General features: G+C 49.8%; 1 protein-coding gene across 6 annotated transcripts in view; it reads right to left on the reverse strand.

Moving 5' to 3' along the window:
* trit1 (tRNA isopentenyltransferase 1) overlaps positions 1-1,016 on the reverse strand; it is a 753,539-nt gene extending 752,523 nt beyond the window's left edge. For 2 of the 6 annotated variants that reach the window (XM_085962296.1, XM_085962292.1), the window contains exon 1: positions 795-1,000. In XM_085962296.1, coding sequence (XP_085818422.1) covers positions 795-914 — 120 coding nt within the window. In that variant the 5' untranslated portion in view covers positions 915-1,000. Of the gene's footprint in view, positions 1-794 lie in introns of all 6 variants that reach the window. The other 4 variants (XM_085962298.1, XM_085962293.1, XM_085962295.1 and 1 more) reach the window with 4 other exon arrangements.
* Positions 1,017-20,809: the final 19,793 nt, after the last annotated feature.

The raw sequence follows: 20,809 nt of genomic DNA on the forward strand, positions 1-20,809 counted from the left end.
AATGAAGTAGAAAGACTGTTTAAAATTAATATTGTTTAAAAGTAATATTGTATATACCCAACAAATGTCAAATCGATTGACACCTACAGAATGTCGGAAAACTGTACCTTTTTGCAATGTAAGCTTTGGCAATATGGTTCTCTGTAAACTTTCATGCCAATAAAGCATTTGAACTGAACTGAGTGTGTGTGTGTCTCTCTCTCTCTCTCTCTCAGACAGAGTGAGTGAGTGAGAGAGACACACACTCACTCTGTCTCTGTGTGTGTGTGTGTCTCTCTCTCTCACTGTGTGTGTGTGTGTGTGTGTCTCTCTCTCTCTCTCACTGTGTGTGTGTGTGTCTGTGTGTGTGTGTCTCTCTCTCTCACTGTGTGTGTGTGTGTGTGTGTCTCTCTCTCTCACTCTGTGTGTGTGTGTGTGTGTGTGTGTGTGTCTCTCTCTCTCACTCTGTGTGTGTGAGAGAGAGAGAGACACACAGAGTGAGTGTGTGTGTCTCTCTCAGACAGAGTGAGTGAGTGAGAGACACACTCACTCTGTCTGTGTGTGTGTGTGTGTGTGTCTCTCACTCTGTGTGTGTGTGTGTCTCTCACTCTGTGTGTGTGTGTGTCTCTCACTCTCACTCTGTCTGTGTCTGTGTCTGTGTGTGTGTGTGTGTGTCTCTCACTCTGTGTGTGTGTGTGTCTCTCACTCTCACTCTGTCTGTGTCTGTGTGTGTGTGTCTCGCGCTCGCGCTCGCTCTCTCACTCTCTCTCTCTCTCTCTCTCTCTCCTAGGCCCGGAATCCCCGGCCTCGATTACCTGCATGGAGTCGGCGCTGACGATCTCCCCGCGAATCCTGCGGCCCAGCTCCAACGCCAGCCGCGACTTGCCGGTCCCGGTGGCCCCGAGAACCACAACCAGCGGCGGCAGGCGGGCCATGGGGAGCAACCGGAGCCCGGGGAGCGGGAGAGGCCTGAGGCCGGATATAGGGAACAGGGGACCGGATATAGGGGACAGGAGACCGGCTATGGAGGACAGAGTCCGGAAATAGAGGACAGGGACCGGATATAGGGGACAGGGGACCCGGATATAGGGGACAGGGGACCGGAGACCGGATATAGGGGACAGGGGACCCGGATATAGGGGACAGGAGACCCGGATATAGGGGACAGGGGACCCGGATATAGGGGACAGGGGACCCGGGTATAGGGGACAGGGGACCGGAGACCGGATATAGGGGACCGGGGACCCGGATATAGGGGACAGTGGACCCGGATATAGGGGACAGGGGACCCGGATATAGGGGACAGGGGACCCGGATATAGGGGACTGGAGACCCGGATATAGGGGACTGGAGACCCGGATATAGGGGACAGGGGACCCGGATATAGGGGACAGGGGACCCGGATATAGGGGACAGGGGACAGGGGACCCGGGTATAGGGGACAGGGGACCGGAGACCGGATATAGGGGACAGTGGACCCGGATATAGGGGACAGGGGACCCGGATATAGGGGACAGGGGACCCGGGTATAGGGGACAGGGGACCGGAGACAGGAGACCCGGATATAGGGGACAGGAGACCGGATATAGAGGACAGAGTCCGGAAATAGAGGACAGGGGACCGGATATAGGGGACAGGGGACCAGATATTGGGGACAGGAGACCCGGATATAGGGGACAGGGGACCGGAGACAGGAGACCCGGATATAGGGGACAGGGGACCCGGATATAGGGGACAGGGAACCCGGATATAGGGGACAGGGGACCGGATATAGGGGACAGGGGACCCGGGTATAGGGGACAGGGGACCGGAGACCGGATATAGGGGACAGGGGACCCGGATATAGGGGACAGTGGACCCGGATATAGGGGACAGGGGACCCGGATATAGGGGACTGGAGACCCGGATATAGGGGACAGGGGACCCGGATATAGGGGACAGGGACTGGGTATAGAGGACAGGGGACCCGGATATAGGGGACTGGAGACCCGGATATAGGGGACAGGGGACCCGGATATAGGGGACAGGGGACCCGGATATAGGGGACAGGGGACCCGGATATAGGGGACAGGGGACCGGATATAGGGAACAGGCACTAACGATTTCAAACTTTTGAAAAATTTGCTGGTTGCGCCCCAAGAAGGAAGTGGGGCGGTACATTAAGCTCTGCAGTGGGCAGCTGGCGGGGCGGAGACTTCAGCAGCGCGGCACACTGGGCTGTGCAGCATTGCTCCTTCCCTCCCTTAAAGGGAAAGGCCATCGCTGCAGGCTCTGCAATATGTAAAGTACCTACCTGGACCAGCAAGGCAGCTGCAATCCTGCGCGTTAAGCCTGGCACTCAAGCAGAATGCTGATCGATCGCGGGCAGGAACCCGCGAAAAAAAACACCAACAGGAAAGGTAAGTTTTTTTTCACTTACCTCGGCCACCATCATCGCCCCGAGGCGGCCGCCCGTCCGCCCGATGCGCGCCTCCTACAGCTGTCGGTGCTTTCGCCCGGCGCTGCTGCAGGGAGTGGAAGTCAATTCCAGGTCCGGGGCGATGCGCACGGCGATAACATCACGATCTCCAGGCGAAAGGCATCGGTGCGCAATGCCATAGCACCGCAGCAATCCTCCCGGCAAATATGGTGGGAGTCAATGTCGGCACTGTGCCCAGTCGCAAAGCCATTTGCACCCCGTTAGCGCTCCCCGGGGGCAGTAACGGGAGGCGTAAAGACACCCAATTTCGCCCCCTCAGTTTTTAACATCTGTGTAATGAATAGGCTATTACCCACAGTAGAGAGGAGGAGGAACCTGGGGGAGGGAGACACCATGGGCTGGGCTACCTGCCCCTATAAGAGTCCTGTGACGTACAGTGGCTGCCTGGGTGACATGCTCCCCTACCCTACCCTTCCCTTCCCTTCCCTTCCCTGGGCCTCATTATGAAAGGGTCCCACTCTATTCCCCCATCAGCAACAGCCTCTCCTGTTAACCCATCAGGGCAAATTAATCTTCAACATTATATGGCTCTGGTTACACTACTGTGTATAAAGCCAGTGTTGCATTCAGCCAGTTTTGTGTAAGATGCAACTGGGATTTAGATAGCCGGGTCTATGACTATCACCTCATGGCCTCCAATGGACTTGGTTTGGTCTTTGGCCGTTCCAATCCAGCCTCTGGCTGATCTGCTCCACACTTTGCTCAATGCCAGTCACTTAAATACAAGATGGGCACATCAATGTGGGAACGACACTGTGCAGGCTCCAGGTAAACTGTGTCTGGGAGGCTGGCCTGGGATCAGAGACTGGTCCTTTCATACTGAGGTACAAGGACCCCACAGAAAACAACAAGTTGCACAAGGAGATATTAGGACAGGTGTTGAAATGCTTGGCCAAAGAGGTAGGTATCAAAGAGCATCTTAAAGGAGGAGAGAGAGGTGGGGAGGTTTAGGGAGGGAATTCCAGAGCTTAGGGCCCAGGCAGCTGAAGGCACGACCACCGACGGTGGAGTGATGACAATCAGGGATGCGCAAGAGGCCAGAATTGGAGGAGCACAGATAACTCTTGGGTGGGGGGGGGGGGGGGAAGTTTGTGGGGCTGGAGGAGGTCACAGATATCTCGGGGGGTGGGGTTATGGGGCTGGAGGAGGTTACAGATATCTCTTGGGGGGGTGGGGTTGTGGGGCTGGAGGACATTACAGATATCTTGGGGGTTGTGGGGCTGGAGGAGGTTACAGATATCTTGGTGGGGGGGTTGTGGGACTGGAGGAGGTTACAGATATCTGTGGGGTTGTGGGGCTGGAGGAGGTTACAGATATCTCGGGGGTTGTGGGGTTATGGGACTGGAGGAGGTTACAGATATCTCGGGGGTTGTGGGGCTGGAGGAGGTTACAGATATCTCGGGGGTTGTGGGGTTGTGGGACTGGAGGAGGTTACAGATATCTGTGGGGTTGTGGGGCTGGAGGAGGTTACAGATATCTCGGGGGTTGTGGGGTTGTGGGACTGGAGGAAGTTACAGATATCTCGGGGGTTGTGGGGCTGGAGGAGGTTACAGATATCTCGGGGGTTGTGGGGTTGTGGGGCTGGAGGAGGTTACAGATATCTCGGGGGTTGTGGGGCTGGAGGAGGTTACAGATATCTCGGGGGTTGTGGGGTTGTGGGGCTGGAGGAGGTTACAGATATCTCGGGGGTTGTGGGACTGGAGGAGGTTACAGATATCTCGGGGGTTGTGGGGCTGGAGGAGGTTACAGATATCTCGGGGGTTGTGGGGTTGTGGGGCTGGAGGAGGTTACAGATATCTCGGGGGTTGTGGGGCTGGAGGAGGTTACAGATATCTCGGGGGTTGTGGGGTTGTGGGGCTGGAGGAGGTTACAGATATCTCGGGGGTTGTGGGGTTGTGGGGCTGGAGGAGGTTACAGATATCTCGGGGGTTGTGGGGTTGTGGGGCTGGAGGAGGTTACAGATATCTCGGGGGTTGTGGGGTTGTGGGGCTGGAGGAGGTTACAGATATCTCGGGGGTTGTGGGGCTGGAGGAGGTTACAGATATCTCGGTGGTTGTGGGGTTGTGGGGCTGGAGGAGGTTACAGATATCTCGGGGGTTGTGGGGCTGGAGGAGGTTACAGATATCTCGGGGGTTGTGGGGTTGTGGGGCTGGAGGAGGTTACAGATATCTCGGGGGTTGTGGGGTTGTGGGACTGGAGGAGGTTACAGCTTTCTCGGGGGTTGTGGGGCTGGAGGGGGTTACAGATATCTCGGGGGTTGTGGGGCTGGAGGAGGTTATAGAGATCTCAGGGGTTGTGGGGCTGGAGGAGGTTACAGATATCTCGGGGGTTGTGGGGCTGGAGGAGTTTACAGAGATAGGGAGGGGTGAGGCCATGGAGGGTTTTGATCTCTCCTCAAATGTCATTTTTTAAATTTCAATTTCTTCTTCTGATCTTTCCCTTTTTCTTGTCTCGTTTTTCCTCATTCTTTACTCACCATGTGCTCTCCCTTTTCCCACGTAGCTTTCCTTCTCTTTACCTGGCTCAGTTTCTATTTCTTTCTCCTATCCTCTTTATTTAATTAGCATTGTCTTTTGTTTTCCTCGCTCTTCCCCATTCCTTCTCATCCGTCATTTTCTGCTCAGATTTTCCTTTTTGTATCCTTTTTTCTGTCCCAGCCATATCCATTCCCCAGGGACCTGTCCAAGCACATTGCCTCCACCCTGAATCACATTCTGCTGCTCTGGGCCTGGGTCTGCACCTAGGTCATAACTTAAAACAAGAAGCGCACAAGACAGTCTAAGGAAACCAAGACAAGGGTCCAAAGGATTACAGGAAACGGCAACCTGATTTGTTGTTGCAATAGATGGCTAAAGGATGTGCTGCTGCTGCTGGGAGCAAAAGGACCCAAGGGCATTGTTGGTGCCATTAGAAGAGATCCTCCACCCATTCATGAAGTGCCAGAGATGGGATTGTGTGTCAGTCCTGCCATGTGCCAGGTAAGGCTTTCCATGGCTATTGAGATGTCGCCAAACCATGTTTCATGAGTTTCAGAGGGACTGGACCTTGGTGTCCAGTCTGTCCCACCATTAACGGGAATGGTGACCATGGAAACCGGCTGCAGATGATGTTGGTGTCTCCAAAGAGCTGAGGGTGAGGGAAGAGATGCAGAAGAAGATGCCCACAGATTTTCCCTCTGGTTCAGTATTGGACTGTCTCTGTAACAGTTGCTTCCCAGATTGGCAACTGCGCCATCAGCCTCCGGAGAGAGTGAACGGAGAACATAACAAAAGAGAACAAAATAAACTTTCATTTGGAAAGGCATGGGTTAATCAAGGAGAGCCAGCATGGATTTGTTAAAGGCAAATCATGTCTGACTCTTGATTGAATTATTTGATGAGATAACAGAGAAGGTTAATCAAGGTAGTGCGGTAGATGTATATATGGGCCCTTGGAAGGCAATCGACAAAGTGCCACACAGGAGGCTTATTAAGAAGTCCGTGGAATGTTTTTTTATTCGTTTTTATGGGATCTGGGCGTTGCTGGCCAGCATTTATTGTCCATCCCTAGTTGCCCTTGAGAAGGTGGTGGTGAGCCGCCTTCTTGAACCGCTGCAGTCGTGTGGTGAGGGTACTCCCACAGTGCTGTTAGGGAGAGAGTTCCAGGATTTTGACCCAGCGACGATGAAGGATCGGCGATATATTTCTAAGTCAGGATGGTGTGTGACTTGGAGGGGAACTTGGAGGTGGTGGTGTTCCCATGCGCCTGCTGCCCTTGTCCTTCTAGGTGGAAGCAGTCGCAAGTTTGGGAGGTGCTGCCGAAGAAGCCTTGGTGAGTTGCTGCAGTGCATCTTGTAGATGGTACACACTGCAGACATGGTACGCCGCTGGCGGAGGGAGTGAATGTTTAAGGTAGTGGATGGGATGCCAATCAAGTGGGCTGCTTTGTCCTGGATGGTGTCGAGCTTCTTGAGTGTTGTTGGAGCTGCACTCATCCGGGCAAGTGGCGAGTATTCTATCACACTCCTGACTTGTGCCTTGTAGATGCTGGAAAGGCTTTGGGAGTCAGGAGGTGAGACACTCGCTGCAGAATACCCTGCTCTTGTTGCCACAGTATTTATGTGGCTGGTTCAGTTAAGTTTCTGGTCAATGGTGACCCCCAGGATGTTGATGGGGGATTTGGCGATGGTAATGCTATTGAATGTCAAGGGGAGGTGGTTAGACTCTCACTTGTTGGAAACAGTCGTTGCCTGGCACTTCTGTGGCGCGAATGTTACCTGCCACTTATCAGCCCAAGCCTGAACAGGGAGAGTGACGGTGTGGATACGAAATTGGCCCAGTGACAGGAAGCAGAGGGTAGTGGTGGATGGATGTTTTTCAGACTGGGAGGTGGTTTGCAGTGGTGTTCCCCAAGGGCCAGTTTTGGGGCCATTACTCTGCAATTTTTATGAACGACCTAGACTCGGGTGTAGGGAGCAGCATTATAAAGTTTGCAGATAAAACAAAACTTGAAGATAGTTATAGGCTTCAGGATGTCAGACAGGATGGTGAAATGGGCAGAAGGAGTTCAATGTGGAGAAGTGTGACGTGATGCACTTTGGGAGGACTAATATGGAAAGTCAGTACACTATAAATGGCACGATTGTGAAAAGTATAGATGAGCAGAGAGACCTTGGTGTCCATATACATAAATCCTCAAAGGTGGCAGGGCAAGTTGATCAAGTAGTTAAAAAAGCATCTGGGTTACTTGGGTTTATTAATAGAGGAATAGAATATAAAAGCAAAGAGATCATTCTAGAACTTTATAAATCACTGGTTAGTCCTTAGCTGGAGTATTGTGAACAATTCTGGGCCCCACACTTCAGGAATGATGTAAAGGCCTTAGAAAGGGGACAGAGGAGGTTTACCAGGATGTTACCAGGGACGAGGGACCTCAGTTATGAGGAGAGGTTGGAAAAGTTAGGATTGTTATCCTTGGAACAGAGAAGGTTAAGAGGTGACCTAATAGATGTTTTCAAGATGATGAGAGGTTTTGATAGAGTAGAGAGGGAAAAACTATTCCCTCTGGTGAGTGGGTCAATAACCAGAGGTCATAGATTTAAAGTCATTGGAAAAAGATCTAGGGGGCGATGAGGTGAAATTTTTTCACTCAGAGAGTTGTTGAGACCTGGAATGCTCGACCTGAAAAGGTGGTGGGAGTTGATTCCATCAATAATTTTAAAAGGGAGTTGGACAGGATGTGGGATTAAGCACGACTGCTCTTTCAAAGATCCAGCACATGCACAGCAGACCAGTCCACACCAGTCGTGGCACTCCCAATGGCTCTGCCCCAGCAGTCCCCCAAACCACCTCATTCCTGTTTTCTGTTGCTTCCCCCTCAACCCCCAAGATGCCATCCTTGAATTAGTGGCTGGTTTCATGTCCCATCACATCGCCTGCCCTCACTGACCTGGTGCCAGTGTAACACTCAGCTCCAAATTCCATCTCTATACCTTGTCCCTATTCCCCCACTTACTTGTTTGCATTTGATTATTCTTCGAAAACATTCTCCTCATCTATGACCCTCCATATGTCTTTTTCATCAAGTTCTCAGCCCTGTTGTCTGCCCTCAGTCTCTTCACTGAGCAACTCCTTATCCTTGATTATTTCAACCTCCATCTTAACTCATGCTTCCACGTCAGCAAACCCCCTTGCCCCACTCACCTCCCGCAATCCCCATTTTGGCCTCTGAGATCGCTATCACTAACCGGACTCTCTGATCACATTCTCGTCTCTCCTCTCCTACAAATCCTTCCGTATCCCCCAAGGGGAAGAGCAGGGGAGTGGGACTAATGGGACAGCTCTGTCAAAGAGCCGGCACAGGCTCGATGGGCCGAATGGCCTCCTTCTATGCTGCCAGATTCGATGATTCTATGAAATCCCTCTATTTCACCTTTTGGCTCTTGGAAAAACGACATTCCCAACCACCTCACAATTGCCCTCTCACTCCAACCTCCCCCATACCTTGCCAACCACCCGATGATATTGACGCATCCATTGATCTCCACAAATGTCTTGCCTCCTCTTCACATCTTCATGCCATTACAGATGGTCCCCCAAACCATGCCCTTCTTCTGATACAACAGTCTCCGCTGTAGCATCACATCTGCAGGCTGTAAAACCACAGTACACTTAGTGTACAAGTTACCAGAATATCGTATGTCACCCAATATGGCTCAACTACCTTAAACTCTGCCATCACTCCCTTTCCATGAACAAGTCCTCATAATCCTCTAAGAATTTCAAACTGCTCTATTAACCATCCAAATGTGACGAGTTTGTTCACCTTTTTGTGCCAAAAATTCAGGTACAGAATCGACACATTCTCACGAGGAGGAAAGGAAGGGCTCCAAAGCTCGATCTCCCTGGATTACTAAAGATAGAGATTAAAATGAGACGGGAAAGGGAGGCTGATGATAAATGTAAGGTTGATAATACAGTAGAGAACCAAGCTGAATATAGAAAGTACAGAGGAGAGCTAAAAAAGGGAATAAGAGGCAGAGAGAGTCTGAGAATAGATTAGTGGCTGACATAAGAGGGAACCCAAAAGTCTTTTATAAAAACATAAATAGTAAAAGGGCAGTCAAGGGAAGGGTGGGGCCGATTAGGGACCCAAAAGGAGATCTTCTAGTGGAGGCAGAGGGCATGGCTGAGGTACTAAATGAGGACTTTGCATCTGTCTTCACTGGAGAAGAGGATGCTGCCAATGTATCAGTAATAGAGGAGGCAGTAGCGATATTGGATAGGATACAAATAGATAAAGAGGAGGTGCTTAAAAGGTTGGCAGCGCTCAAAGTAGAAAAGTCACCAAGTTCGATGGAATGAGGGAAGTAAGGGTGGAAATTGCAGAGGCTCTGGCCACAATCTTCCAATCCTCCTTGGATATGGGGGTTGTGCCCGAGGACTGGAGGGTTGCAAATGTTACACCCCTGTTTAAATAAGGGAAGAAGTATAAACCCGGCAACTACAGGCCAGTCAACCTAATGTTGGTGGTGGGGAAACCTACTGAGCGACAATAATCCGGGACAAAATTAATTGGCATTTGAAAAAGTATATGGGTTAATAAATGAAAGTCAGAATGGATTTGTTAAAGGCAAATCGTGTTTGATTAACTTGATTGAATTCTTTGATGAAGTAACGGAGAGAGTTGATGAGGGTCATGCAGTTGGTGTGTATATGGACTTTCAAAAGGCGTTTGACAAAGTACCACATAATAGACTTGTTAGCAAAATTAAAGCCCATGTGATTACAGGGGCAGTGGCAGCGTGGATACGGAATTGGCTAAGGGACAAAAAGCACAGAGCAGTGGTGAATGGCTGTTTTTCAGACTGGAGGGAAGTATGTCCCCTGGGATCGGTATTAGGACCACTGCTCTTTTTGATATATATTAAAGATCTGCATTTGGGTACACGGCATAATTTCAAAGTTTGCAGACGATACAAAACTTGGAACTGTAGTAAACAATGAGGAGGAGACAAGTGTGAAGTGATGCATTCTGGCAGGAAGCATGAGAAGAGGCGATATAAACGAAAGGGTACAATGTTAAAGGGGGTGCCGGAACCGAGAGCTGGGGGTGGACGTACACAAATCGTTGAAGGTGACAGGAAAAAGGCTGTTTAAAAAACATCTGGGATCCTGGGCTTTATAAATCGAGGCACAGAGTGCTAGCGGTTTTAGCAGGCCAAAAAGTGGATAAATCCCCAGGCCCGGACGAGATGTATCCCAGGCTGCTGTGGGAGGCAAAGGAGGAGATTGCAGGGGCTCTGACACAAATTTTCAGAACCTCTCTGGCCACAGGGGATGTACCAGAGGACTGGAGAACAGCTAATGTAGTACCATTATACAAGAAGGGTAGCAGGGATAAACCAGGGAATTACAGGCCAGTGAGCCTAACATCTGTGGTAGGGAAATTATTGGAAAAAATTCTGAGGGACAAAATTAGTCTCCACTTGGAGAGGCAAGGACTAATCGGGGATAGTCAGCATAGCTTTGTCAAGGGTAAATCATGTCTGACAAATCTGATTGAATTTTTCGAGGGGGTGACTAGGGGGGTGGATGAGGGAAATGCTGTGGATGTGGTTTACATGGACTTCAGTAAAGCTTTTGACAAAGTCCCGCATAGGAGACTGGTCAAGAAGGTAAGAGCCCATGGGATCCAGGGTGCCTTGGCGCGTTGGATCCTAAACTGGCTGAGTGGCAGGAGGCAGAGGGTGATGGTCGAAGGTTGCTTTTGTGACTGGAAGCCTGTGTCCAGTGGGGTACCTCAGGGATCGGTGCTGGGTCCCTTGTTGTTTGTGATCTACATAAATGATTTGGATGAGAATGTAAAAGGTATGATCAGTAAGTTCGCAGATGACACGAAAATTGGTGGGGTGGTAAATTGCGAGGAGGAAAGCCTCAGGCTACAGGACGATATAAACGGGTTGGTCAGATGGGCGGAAAAGTGGCAAATGGAATTTAACCCTGAAAAGTGCGAGGTGATGCATTTTGGATGGACAAATAAGGCAAGGGAATACACAATGAGTGGTAGGACCCTAGGAAGTACAGAGGGTCAGAGGGACCTTGGTGTACATGTACATAGATCCCTGAAGGCAGCGGAACAGGTAGATAAGGTGGCTAAAAAGGCATATGGGATACTTGCCTTCATTAGCTGAGGCATAGAATATAAGAGCAGGGAGGTTATGATGGAGCTGTACAAAACGCTGGTGAGGCCACAGCTGGAGTACTGTGTGCAGTTCTGGTCGCCTCACTATAGGAAGGATGTGATTGCTTTGGAGAGGGTGCAGAGAAGATTCACCAGGATGTTACCTGGGATGGAGCGCCTCAGCTATGGAGAAAGACTAAACAGGCTGGGGTTGTTTTCCTTGGAGCAAAGAAGGCTGAGGGGGGACCTGATTGAGGTGTACAAAATGATGAGGGGCATAGATAGGGTAGACAAAGAGGAACTTTTCCCCTTAGTAGGAGGGTCAATAACAAGGGGGCATAGATTCAGGGTAAGGGGCAGGAGATTTAGAGGGGATTTGAGGAGGAACTTTTTCACCCAGAGGGCGGTTGGAATGTGGAACTCAATGCCTAAAAGGGTGGTAGAGGCAGGAACCCTCACAACATTCAAGAAGCATTTGGATGAGCACTTGAAATGCCATTGCATACAAGGCTATGGACCAAATGCTGGAAAATGGGATTAGACTGGACAGGGATGGATGGGCGGTGCAGACACGATGGGCCGAAGGGCCTCTTTCTGTGCTGTAAAACTCTATGACTCTATGAGTACAAGAGCAAGGAAGTTATGCGAACCCTTTATAAAGCACTGGTTCGGCCTCCGCTGGAGCATTGTGTCCAATTCTGGGCTCCACACTTTAGGAAGGATGTCAGGGCCTTGTGGAGCGGGTGCAGAGGAGATTTACTGGAATGGTACCAGGGATGAGGGACTTCAGTTATGTGGAGAAGCTGGGATTGTTCTCCTTAGAGCAGAGCAGGTTAAGAGGAGATTTGATAGAGGTGTTCAAAATTATAAACGGTTTTGACAGAGTAAATAAAGAGAAACTGTTTCCAGTGGCAGAAGGATTGGTAACCAGAGGACACAGATTTAAGGGAATTGGCAAAAGAAGTAAAGGGGAGATGAGGAAACATTTTTTTCTACAGTCAAGCCGCTCCAACTCGAGATATTGCAGGCTCCTTTTACAAAGCTCTGCTCCCAGTGTGGAGTCTCAGTAGTTGGGAGCGCAGGTGGTAGACTCGCCCTACAGTGTTACAGGCCTGTCTCTGACCCACCCACCTACCCACCTGTCTAGAGAGGTTCCACGCCAGGAGCACAGCATTGCAAAATTACCCATTAAGAGTCCTGCTACCCAACCTCCTAATGCAAGATCCTGTCACTCAGCAAGTCCCACCACTCATTGTCCCCGAGTGCCCCTGATTCAGACTCCACATTGCCTCCCTCTCCTTGTTTCAGCAGTGTGGTTCCATTCTGCTTTTACAGTGAACAGTAGTTTTCGGGAATGGCGATAGGAAGGCACAAGGCTATTCCCACCTCCTTTGCATTCATTCTATTTTTGTTATTTTTTCTTGGGATGTGGGTGAAATGGGAAAGGCAGCATTTATTGCCATGCCTTGTTGCCCTGAAAGGTGCTGGTGGTGGGCCTTCTTGTTGAACAGCTACTGTCCTTGAGGTAAACTCCCACAATGGTGTTAGGTCAGGAATTCCAGGATTCTGACCCAACAATGATGAAGGAACGTCGATGTATGTCCCAAGACAGGATGGTGTGTGACTTGGCTGGGAATTTGGAAAAGATGATGTCCTCACAGCACTGCTGCCCTTGCCCTTCTGTGGTAGAGCTCTCAGGGGAGGGAGGTGTTATTGGCGTAACCTTGGTGAGTTGCTGCAGTTCATCTTGTTGATTGTATGCACTGCATCCATGGTGCGCCAGTGGTGAAGGGAATGGATATTGAGTCCAGTGGCAGGGGCACCAATCAAGCAAACAGCTCCTGGATGGTGTTGAGCTCTTGAATGTTGCTACAGTTGCATCCATCCAGGCGAGTGGTAAATATTCCATCACACTCCTTATTTGAGCCTTGTGTATGGTACAGAGGGTTTGAGGGGTCAGGAGGTGAGCCGTCCATCGCAGATTACCCAGTTTTTGTCCTGCTCGTAGTCACGGTGTTGATATGGCTGGGACAATTCAGCTGAGGGTCATTGGGCTGAGGACACTGCCCTGAGGAACTCCTGCAGCGCTGTCCTGGGGCTGCGATGACTGGTGTCCGACAACCACAACCACCTTCCTTTGCATCAAGTATGACTCTAGCCATGAAAGGGTATTCCATTTGACCCCTACTGACTTGGGTTTCGTTATGACTTCTCAGCCAAATGTTACTCTCACCTCTCCTCTGGCATTCAGCTCTTCCATCTGTATCAAGGCTGTGATGAGGTCTGGAGCTGAGTGGTTCTTGTAGTGTCCGTGTGTTGATGAAGACAGGAGTTGGTTCATAGGTATTTACTAAGCAAAGTCTGGGGGGGGGGGTTCTAACGGATATACACAATACACAGGCTTATATAGCCTGAGTGGCAATCACCGGCACCACAGCACACCTGGGGCTCTTAAAGGCACATACACTACAATTCCTCCCCTTTTAGCTAACCAGTACATCATATTTTAAGTAATTATTAATTACATGTTATAAGCAAAATAATATACATTGCTGTAGTTAATTAATTATAAGTCAGTCTCTCAGGAGGCTTCCTGACTCGGTCCGGATAACGCCTCGGGGGTGTAGTAGTTTCTGGTGGTGTAGTAGGTTCTTCTGGCAAGGCTGATTCGGCTTGAATGCCAGTGTCGGGTTCATCGGGTTCCAGTATCACCGGATCGGAGGTAGATATGGGTATCTCTACTTCATCATTAGATGTATAGAGTTGTGGTGTAGGTTGTCCCTTTTCGGATGACTTTATGATTTGGTCAGCATGGCGCCTTATTATGCTTTCTCCGATGTCCACGGTATACATCAGTGGTCCTAGTCGTGTGCAGATAGTTCCAGGCTGCCATTTCTTGGTACGGTAGTCCCGAGCCAAAACTTGTTGACCTATCTGGAAGGTTCTAGTTGGCCTTTCATTCATGCCTTGAAACTGCCGGTTCTCCACGTCCCTTCTGATGTTGGGCTTGACCAAATCCAGCCGGCATCTTAGGTTTCTATTGAAGAACATCATGGCGGGAGTTTGGTTGGTAACCATATGTGTTGCATTCCTGTATGCGAATAAGAAGTTATCCACCTTGTGCTGAAGTTTTATGTCTTCATTACCCATGGCCTTTATGGCCTTCTTGAAGGTCTGGACAAACCTTTCAGCCAATCCATTGGTGGCGGGATGGTATGGGGCGGACGTGTAGTGCTTAACCCCATTGTTTTTTTAAGAACTTTCTGAATTCTTCGGACACAAATTGCGGTCCATTATCAGAACAGATCTGTTCCGGCAGCCCATTCCTGGCAAATATGGTCCTTAATACTGTGATGGTTTTTTCCGTGGTGGTGGAGGACATCTTTATTACCTCCGGCCACTTGGAGTGTGCATCCACCGCGATTAAGAACATTGAGTCCATAAATGGACCAGCAAAGTCGATGTGTACCCTTTGCCAGGGAGATGAGGGCCACTCCCATGGATGTAGAGGGGCTTGTGGTGGAGCGTTTTGGACCTTCTGGCATCCTAGGCAGCTCTTGGTCATTTCTTCAATGTCTCCATCGATACCTGGCCACCATACAAACGCCCTGGCTAGGTCCCTCATTTTCACTCCACCCAGATGCCCCTCGTGAAGCTCCTTTAGCACTTTATCCTGGAGTTTGGGTGGAATCACCACTCTGGATCCACACATCAAGGTTCCTCAGCACACTGACAGCTGTTCTCTTCTTTGCGAGAATGCTGGCAACAGTGGTTCGCCATGTGCTGGCCATCCCTTCACTGTTAAATCGTAGACCCGTGAAAGAGTCGGGTCATTTCTCGTTTCCCTTTCAATGGCAGAATTTGTTACTGGTAGACATTCCACTATGGTAGAGTGGAACATCTCCATTGGGTCTACTGTAGGCGCCTCTTCTACCGTTGGCAACGGTAGGCGCGATAAACCGTCAGCATTCCCATGCTGTTTTGACCCTTTGTATTCTATGTTGTATTGGTGTGCCCCTAGAAAAAGGGACCACCTCTGTAGCCTTTGCGCTGTCATAATGGGAACACCCTTTTTAGGGTTGAATATGGAGATGAGGGGTTGATGGTCAGTCAACAAGGTAAATTTTTGTCCGTGTAGGTAATGGTTGAATTTCTTTACTCCCCATACCAGGCTGAGTGCTTCCCTGTCGATTTGGGCATAGTTACGCTCAGCTGAGTTCAATGAGCGTGACGCAAAAGCTATCGGCCGTTCCGAGCCATCAGGGAATTTATGCAATAATACTGCTCCTATGCCGTAAGGGGATGCATCGCACGCCAGTCTGATATTCAGTGATGGGTTGTAATGAGCCAAAACTTCTTCGGATGTGATTAAGTCTTTGCATTTATGGAAGGCACTTTTGCAGTCTTCGTTCCATTTCCAAATTACTCCTGTTTATAGCAGTTTATTAAGAGGGTGTAGAAGAGTTGATAAGTTCGGTAAAAATTTATGATAGTAATTTATTAATCCAAGGAACGACCTTAATTGTGAAGCATTTTCAGGTGCTGGGGCTTTTATGACCGCCTCAATTTTTTCAGGTGACTTATGCAACCCTTCCTTATTTATTATGTGGCCACAATATGATATTTGATTTCGGAAAAATTCGCACTTGGGGCGATTTGCTCGTAGGCCCCGTTCTCTCAGCCTAGTGAGCACCTGCTCTAAATTGGCAAGGTGCTCGTTGTCGTTTTCTCCTGTTACAAGGATGTCGTCTAGGTAGCATTGAGTCCCCGGAATCCCTTGGAGGACTTGCTCCATAGCTCTTTGCCAGATAGCTGGAGCGGATGCTACTCCGAAAACCAGTCGATTTGTACTGGTACAGACCTTTGTGTGTATTTATCGTGAGATTTTTTAGAGGCCTCTTCAACCTCCATCTGTAGATATGCCTGTGCCAAGTCAATTTTGGTGAAACGTTTCCCTCCGGATAGTGAGGCGAAAATATCTTCTATCCTTGGAAGAGGATACTGTACCGTGTGAAGGACCGGGTTTACAGTCACCTTGAAGTCTCCACAGATGCGAATTTTTCTCTGTTCTTCAGATTTATCATTCTTCAATGCTTTCTTCATGACTGGGACGATGGGTGTTGCCCACTCGCTCCAATCTATTTTAGATAATACGCCTGCCTTTTCCAAATTCTCCAGCTCTGCCTCGACTGCTGGACGAATTGCGTATGGCACCGGTCTTGCCTTAAAAAACTTGGGAATTGCTGCATCTTCCACTTTTATTGAGGCGGTGATGCCTTTCAAGGTTCCTAGTTTCTCTTGAAACACTTCCTTGGCGTTGGCCAAGATGTCTTTTAATCGTTCAGGTATGACGTCATCATCATTTTTTTCCTTACTGGTCACCGTCAGTGCCTGAATGGAGTGCCAGTCTAAACGTATTTTTCTGATCCATTCACGTCCCAACAGCGGTGGACCACCATCTTGTAGAACGTATAAATACAACTTTTGTATTTCTTTGCCGTTGTATACAATAGGCACCCTTATTTTTCCTTTGGGGTATACTTTCTGCCCCGTATATGTTTTCAAGATAATGGATGTGTCTTTTAAAGGTATATGCGGAAATAGCCGCTCGCAATCCCGTCGATTTATGACAGTCAGAGCTGATCCTGTATCTAGCTCCATTTTAACTGGGGACCCTGCTATTGTGAGGGTAACCCAAATGGTCTGGTAATCTTCTTTGGCAATTACATTATGTAATTTGAGAGAGCTTAGTCTCTTGTTCCCGGAGTCGCTATCGCTCTTCTGGTCTTCGGCGCTACTGTCCGTCATCATTTGTACCTTTCTGTACTTTTCCTTATTGATTCTTTTCCTGTTCGTGGATTTTTTGTTTTCAGATCGGCACACACGTGGAATGTGTCCCATCTTTCCGCATCGCCTGCATGCTTTTTCCTTGAACCAGCAGCCCCTCTGGTCATGGTGGATTTGCCGCAGCGATAACATCTCTCGAAACCCCGTGTCATTTCATGGGTGCCGAAGTCCTGTGGCCTTTGCTGTATCTCTGCAGCTCCTATTGCACTGAAAGCCTTGTCCAGTGTTAAATTTTTCTCAGAAGATAGCTTTTTTTGTGTTTCTACACTTAGGGGATCGCAGACGAATTTGTCTCGCAGAGAATCTGCTGTCAGTCCTGCCTCGAATTGGCAGTGTAGGGTATCAACAATCTCCTTAAAATTCTTGTCCATCGGTTCGGCTGGAGTGATTAAGTTTCGTAACAGCTTGTATGTCTTTGTGCCCATTAGATCCAGAAGTACTGAAGCTTTTTTTTCATCTTCTATTCCATTTGCGGTGCAATATACCTCCACTCTTTCCACATATGTGGTCCAATCCTCTATCTTGTTATCAAAAACATCAATATTGCCAAAATTAGGCATCTTAGAAAAGATATGGCGCTTTCCCGCTGCTGCTGCCGATGACAACGCTGTTTACTGCGGTTTCCGTTTGTTTTATTTTTTTTATTTACTGTTGGAGACTCGTTCCCGCCGGAGGTCTGAACGCTGACCTGCTTGCCGCGCCGGCCGTCTCCCGAGTGCTCCCTCCCAGTCCGTTATTGCTTGCCTCCGATTTCGCTGCCTGTCTCAGCTGTAGAGCCAGCCGCTGGAGCCCCAGCCTGACGCCCAGGAAGGATTAGCGCAGTACCTGCCACCAGCTTGGCCAGCTGGTGCAACCGCAGCTTCTCTCACTTCCTTGAGTCTTCTGGACGCTCGAGGAATCGATGTCCTTGAGGTGCTGCCGAATTGCAGGTAAGTCCGTTTCCACTTCATCGCCACTGTAGTGTCCGTGTGTTGATAAAGACACTGAAGACAGGAGTTGGTTCATAGGTCTTTACTAAGCAAAGTCTGGGGGGGGTTCTAACGGATATACACAATACACAGGCTTATATAGCCCGAGTGGCAATTACCGGCATTACAGCACACCTGGAGCTCTTAAAGGCACATACACTACAGTTCTGGCAGATCCTGAACGAAGTAGAGGTGAGCAGATTGTTGGTGAGTAGGTGTTGCCTGATGGCTCTATTCGTGACTCCTCCCTTCACTTCACTGATAATTGGGAGGAAGCTGAAAGTTTGGTTATTGGTTGGGATAGATTTGTCCTGCATCTTGTGGATAGAACATGAAAATCTTTCACATTGTCTGGTAGATGCCAGTGTCATAGTTTCACTGGAGCAGGTTGGCGAGGGCACCGGCTCTGGTGTATAAGTATTCAGTTCTACCTCCGGGATATTGTCAGGGACCGTTGCCGTTGCTGTGTCCAGTGCACTCAGACGCTTCCAATGTCATGTGGAATGAATGGATTGGGTAGACACTGGTATCTATGATGGTGAGGACCTCAGAAGGAGGTCAAGTCTTCTTTCTTCTTAGGCAGTCCCTCGGAACCGAGGATGACTTGCTTCCACATTAAAAATGAATTTTCAGATGACTGATGAGTCCAATGCGGAACCTACAGTCTCTGTCACAGGTGGGGCAGACGGAGGTTGAAGGGGCGGGTGGGTGGGGTGCTTGGGTTGACGTGCATTCCTTGCGCTGCTTCCGCTTGCTCCCGGCGAAGAGGCTCGAGGTATTCGGCGCCTTCCCGGATGCTTCTCCTCCACTTTGTGTGGTCTTGGGCCAGGGATTCCCAGGTGTCGGTGGGGATGTTGCACTTTTTCCAAGGAGGCTTTGAGTGTGTCCTTGAAGCGTTTCCTCTGCCCACCTGGGGCTCTCTTGCCGTGCCGGAGCTCCGAGTAGAGCGCTTGTTTTGGGAGTCTTGTATTGGGCATGCGGACGATGTGACCCGTCCATCGGAGCTGATCGAGCGTGGTCAAAGCTTCGATGCTGGGGATGTTGGCCTGAGCAAGAACACTGATGTTGGTGCATCTATTGGCAGGATCTTGCGGAGGCAGTGTTGGCGGTACCTCTCCAGTGCTTTGAGGTGCCTGCTGTACATGGTCCATGTCTCTGAGGCATACAGCAGGGCGGGTATCACTGCTGCTCCGTAGACCATGAGCTTAGTGCCGGGTTTGAGGTCCTGGTCTTCAAACACTCTCTTCCTCAGGCGACCGAAGGCTGCACTGGCACACTGAAGGCGGTGTTGGACTTTGTCATCGACGTCTGCCCTTGTTGACAGTAGGCTCCCGAGGTATGGAAAGTGGTCCACGTTGTCCAAGGCCTTGTCGTGGATTTTGATAATCGGGGGGCAGGTTGGTAGAGGACCTTTGTCTTATGGATGTTTAGTGTAAGGCCCATGCTCTCGTACGCTTCGGTGAAGGTGTTGACGATGGTTTGGAGTTCGACCTCTGAGTGTGCGCAGACGCAAGTGTCGTCTGCATACAGTAATTCTATGACAGAGGATGGGATGACCTTGGATTTGGACTGGAGGCAACGGAGGTTGAACAGTTTCCCGTTTATTCTGTAAATTAGCTCCACTCCAGCGGGGACCTTACTGAGGGTGAGATGGAGCATTGCTGCAAGGAAGATCGAGAAGAACGTTGGTGCGATGACACAGCCTTGCTTGACCCCGGTCCGTACATGAATTGGGTCTGTGGTGGAACCGTTGGTCAGGATCATGGCTTGCATGTCATCGTGAAGCAGGCGGAGGATGGTGACAAACTTTTGAGGGCAACCGAATTTGAGGAGGACACTCCATAATCCCTCACGGTTGACAGTGTCGAAGGCCTTTGAGGTCAAAGAAGGCCATGTACAGCAGTTGGTGCTGTTCCCTGCATTTCTCTTGTAATTGGCGCGCAGTGAAAATCATGTCCATTGTGCCCCGTAGTGGGCGGAATCCGCATTACGACTCTGGGAGGAGCTCTTCAGCCACTGGGAGAAGACGATTGAGGAGGATTCTTGCGATGACTTTCCCTGTGGCAGACAGCAGGGAAACTCCTCTGTAATTACCACAATCGGACTTGTCACCTTTCTTGAAGATGGTCACGATTTCAGTGTCTCTGAGATCCCCTGGCATGCTCTCCCCCTTCCAGATAAGAGAAATTAGTTCATGAATTTGCAACAGTAGTGCTTCTCCGCCATGTTTTAGCACCTTGGCGGGGATTCCATCTGTTCCTGTGGCCTTTTCAACCTCATGCCGGGCTGGGGTTGTGCTGAGATGGTGGTGGGTAGCATGCTGCGGGATGGAGTTGAGGACACTCGCGTCGAAGACAGAGTCTCGGTTAAGGAGATCTTCGAAGTGCTCCTTCCAGCGGGCACTGTCTGCCTCCCTCTCCTTGACGAGTACTTGGCCCGCAGTGGGGTAGGACCTTGGGTTCTTGGGCCGTAGGCGGTCTTGACTGCGCTAAAGAATCCACACACGTCATGGTTGTCGGCTAGCTGCTGCATCTCCTGCACTTTCTCCACCCACCATCTGTTCTTTAGGTCGCGAGGTTCTGTTGGTCCTCGGCCTTCAGGCTTCTGTAGAGCTGCTTTCTTGCTCTCGAGTTCTGTTGCTGTTTCCAGATCAGGAATGCCTTGCGCTTGCGGCTTATTAGCTCCTGGATCTCCTGGTCGTTCTCGTCGAACCAGTCTTGGTGTTTCCTGGTTGAGTGACCGAGCGTCTCTTCACAGGTGCTGATTATGGAGGCCTTGAGTGCAGACCAGACGCTGTGGGCACTCTGTGTCTCTGCATCACTGGGAGTCGTCAGGTTGTTTGAGGCGCAGGCTGAATAGGGCTTTCTTAGCGCGG

Source organism: Somniosus microcephalus, chromosome 20, assembly GCF_052327205.1.
Source record: "Somniosus microcephalus isolate GS21.2 chromosome 20, FLI_Smic_1.0, whole genome shotgun sequence".
NCBI lineage: Eukaryota > Metazoa > Chordata > Chondrichthyes > Squaliformes > Somniosidae > Somniosus > Somniosus microcephalus.